General features: G+C 68.2%; 1 protein-coding gene across 1 annotated transcript; it reads right to left on the reverse strand.

Annotated features, from left to right (window-relative positions):
- Positions 1-1,720: 1,720 nt before the first annotated feature.
- On the reverse strand, positions 1,721-2,431 carry MNEG_3932 (hypothetical protein; the record flags this gene model as incomplete). The annotated part of the gene is made up of 1 exon (XM_014047598.1): positions 1,721-2,431. The coding sequence occupies one exon, from the start codon at positions 2,429-2,431 to the stop codon at positions 1,721-1,723; it is 711 nt and encodes a 236-aa protein (XP_013903052.1).
- Between the last annotated feature and the right edge of the window lie 31 nt (positions 2,432-2,462).

The raw sequence follows: 2,462 nt of genomic DNA on the forward strand, positions 1-2,462 counted from the left end.
GGCACCGGAGCGGCGGTCTGGCTCGGCGACCGCCGGCCCCGTGCTGAGTCCTCGGCCTCAGGGGGCGCGCACAATGTGGGGAGCGTCCCGACGCGTCGCTCCCACGGAGAGCGCCGGCACGTCCCGCTCTCGCCCCTCCAGCCGGCCTCATCCGTGTGTGGTGTGCAACCCTCTTCTGCGGCGCTCCGTCCTCCCACCTTTATGTTAATCAATATCATGATATCCAAGTTTGTGTACTTGCGGGAGGCCTTCTGCCCCTCCCTGGACGACGAGGTGGCGCTGCTCACCCAGGTGACGCGCGATGAGTCACCCCTTAGTCAGCCCACACCCGCTGAGCAGCTGCCATGTTGCATTGACGCCACTCCAGTTCACACGAAAGCACAAGATACTGGCGGCGGTGTGGCTGTTGATGTGGATCACGCGGTCTGCTGCGGCGTGCCTTGTCGGGCTGCCCCAAGCGGCGAGTGCAGGCGTTCAGAGCCCCCCCTTAGCACCCGGGTCTGGACACCGACCGCCCACGCCGCGCCGCCCGAACCGCGCCACGCCGCCCCGAACGATTGTCAACCACAGGCGTACGGCATAGACGGGCGGCTGCACGTGAGCTACGCCCTGACCCCCGCCTGGGGGTGACCCGGCACGCAGCGCCTGGCCGGACGCCCACTGCAAAGGTTACCGCGTCACATGGGCGGCGACTTCACGCAACTGCTGCTGGAGCACGCATGTCACCGCCGGGGGCGGCTGGCGCGACCTCCGCTGCTGGGCGGGGAGGCCGTGTTGCGCAGCCGCAGAGGTCGGCTTCACCGGGCCACAATCAGGAAGCTGCTCGCAGCAATTCTGGCTTGAACCCAAATGCACAATCGGTTTGCCCAAACGATCGGCATTCGGGCTTTGTAACACATGTAGAGCTATTCCGTATGTTGTAGCTGTGTGTGGGTAACAATTGGGTCGCTTGGAACCGGTCCACGCACCAAACTGAATGAGTGCTGGGTGAGGGAGGTGTGGTGACTCAGCGGCTTGCGGGTGAAGCATGGGGGAAAGCTGGCAGGGCGAAGAGGGGACAGAGACGCCTGTCGCGGACGGCTGCTGGCGACGCACCCGAGCCCTCACGTGCTGCCGAGCCCTCACGTGCGTCCAAGCATTGCAGAGCAAGGCCGCGTGCAGGAGGAGGGCGGGCGCGAACAGCAGCCCGTGTCGGCCCCTCGGTTGCAGGGTGCGGCAGCAGCACAGGCGGAATCCGTGGTGAAGCTGACTCAGACCACAGGATGAGGCACCGAATCTCGTGTGCTTGAGCACTGATTGGGGAGCTCTGGGGAGGCGACTGCTGCTGGGGGCCCAGTGCACCTCACCAGCAACAGACAGCAAATTGTCTAATCTGTGAGGGGCCTCCCAGCCGTAACGGGGACGCGCGGTGTTGGATTGTGCAAACAGGGCGAAAGAGATGGGCCACTCCACCAGACAGGGGGGTATGGGGGTAGTAGTGCGGGGGTTTAATCCCGAGAAGCTGGTCTCTCACACCATGTCGTGCGGGCCGCGCAGCACGCTACGCCGCGCGGTGGACGCCTCTGCAACAGTTGGAGCTGGCAATCAGCACGCAACAGCGCGGGCTATGGGGGACGACGAGGCGGATATGAGGCTCAGGCCCGGCGAACAGGACCCCACCAGCGCAGCCAGGCGGATGGTGTCTCTAGTCAATGCGTAAGGTGCATATGATGTACAGAGATCAGGGGCTCGCCGCCTCTGGGTCTGCCTCCTTCGAGGCCACGGCCTCATACCTGCCGCCGGCCCCGCCCCCGACTTTTGCCGCAACAATCTGCCGCGTTTCCGGGTCCCGCGCCATCGCCCACCCCAGCGCCCCCGCCAGCGCGCCCGCGACCAGCATGCTGCAGCCGAGCAGCGCCGTCGCCGCCCCGAAGTCGCCGCGCAGCTTCTCCGCGAGCGCCCCCAGCGCGGCCGGCCCCAGGAAGCCGCCGAGCATTGCCAACGAATTGAACAGCGGCAGCGCGACCGCGGCGCCGCCGCCGGGCCCGGCGGTCAGCCGCGCCACGATCCAGGGCGCGGCCGGCGCGCCCGCGTAGGCGCAGCTGAGGGTGGCCACGAGGCAGGCGAAGCCGGCCGCGCGGCTGGCGCGGACCGCGCGGTGGAACGCGACGAATGCAGCGCCGCCAGCCAGATTGAGCCCGGACAGGTAGTGCAGCGGCCGCCCCGTCCGCTGCATCGCGGCGCCGACGAACGTCGAGGCGGCCGCAGCGCAGGCAAAAGGGATCCCTGAAAGCAGCACCGCCGCGGCGCCCGCGTCCGCGTCCGCGCCGCCGGCGGCTGCGTGGTCGCCCCCGCCGCCGGCGGGCGGGCGGGGCGCCTGGGCGATGGTGGTGGGGTCGCCGCCCGAGAGCAGGGCCTGGACCATGATTGGCAGCCATGCCATGAGGGCCATGTTTGCCATGTCTGATGTAGAGGGGTGGGTG

The sequence above is a fragment of the Monoraphidium neglectum genome (assembly GCF_000611645.1).
Source record: "Monoraphidium neglectum strain SAG 48.87 unplaced genomic scaffold scaffold00519, whole genome shotgun sequence".
Lineage (NCBI taxonomy): Eukaryota > Viridiplantae > Chlorophyta > Chlorophyceae > Sphaeropleales > Selenastraceae > Monoraphidium > Monoraphidium neglectum.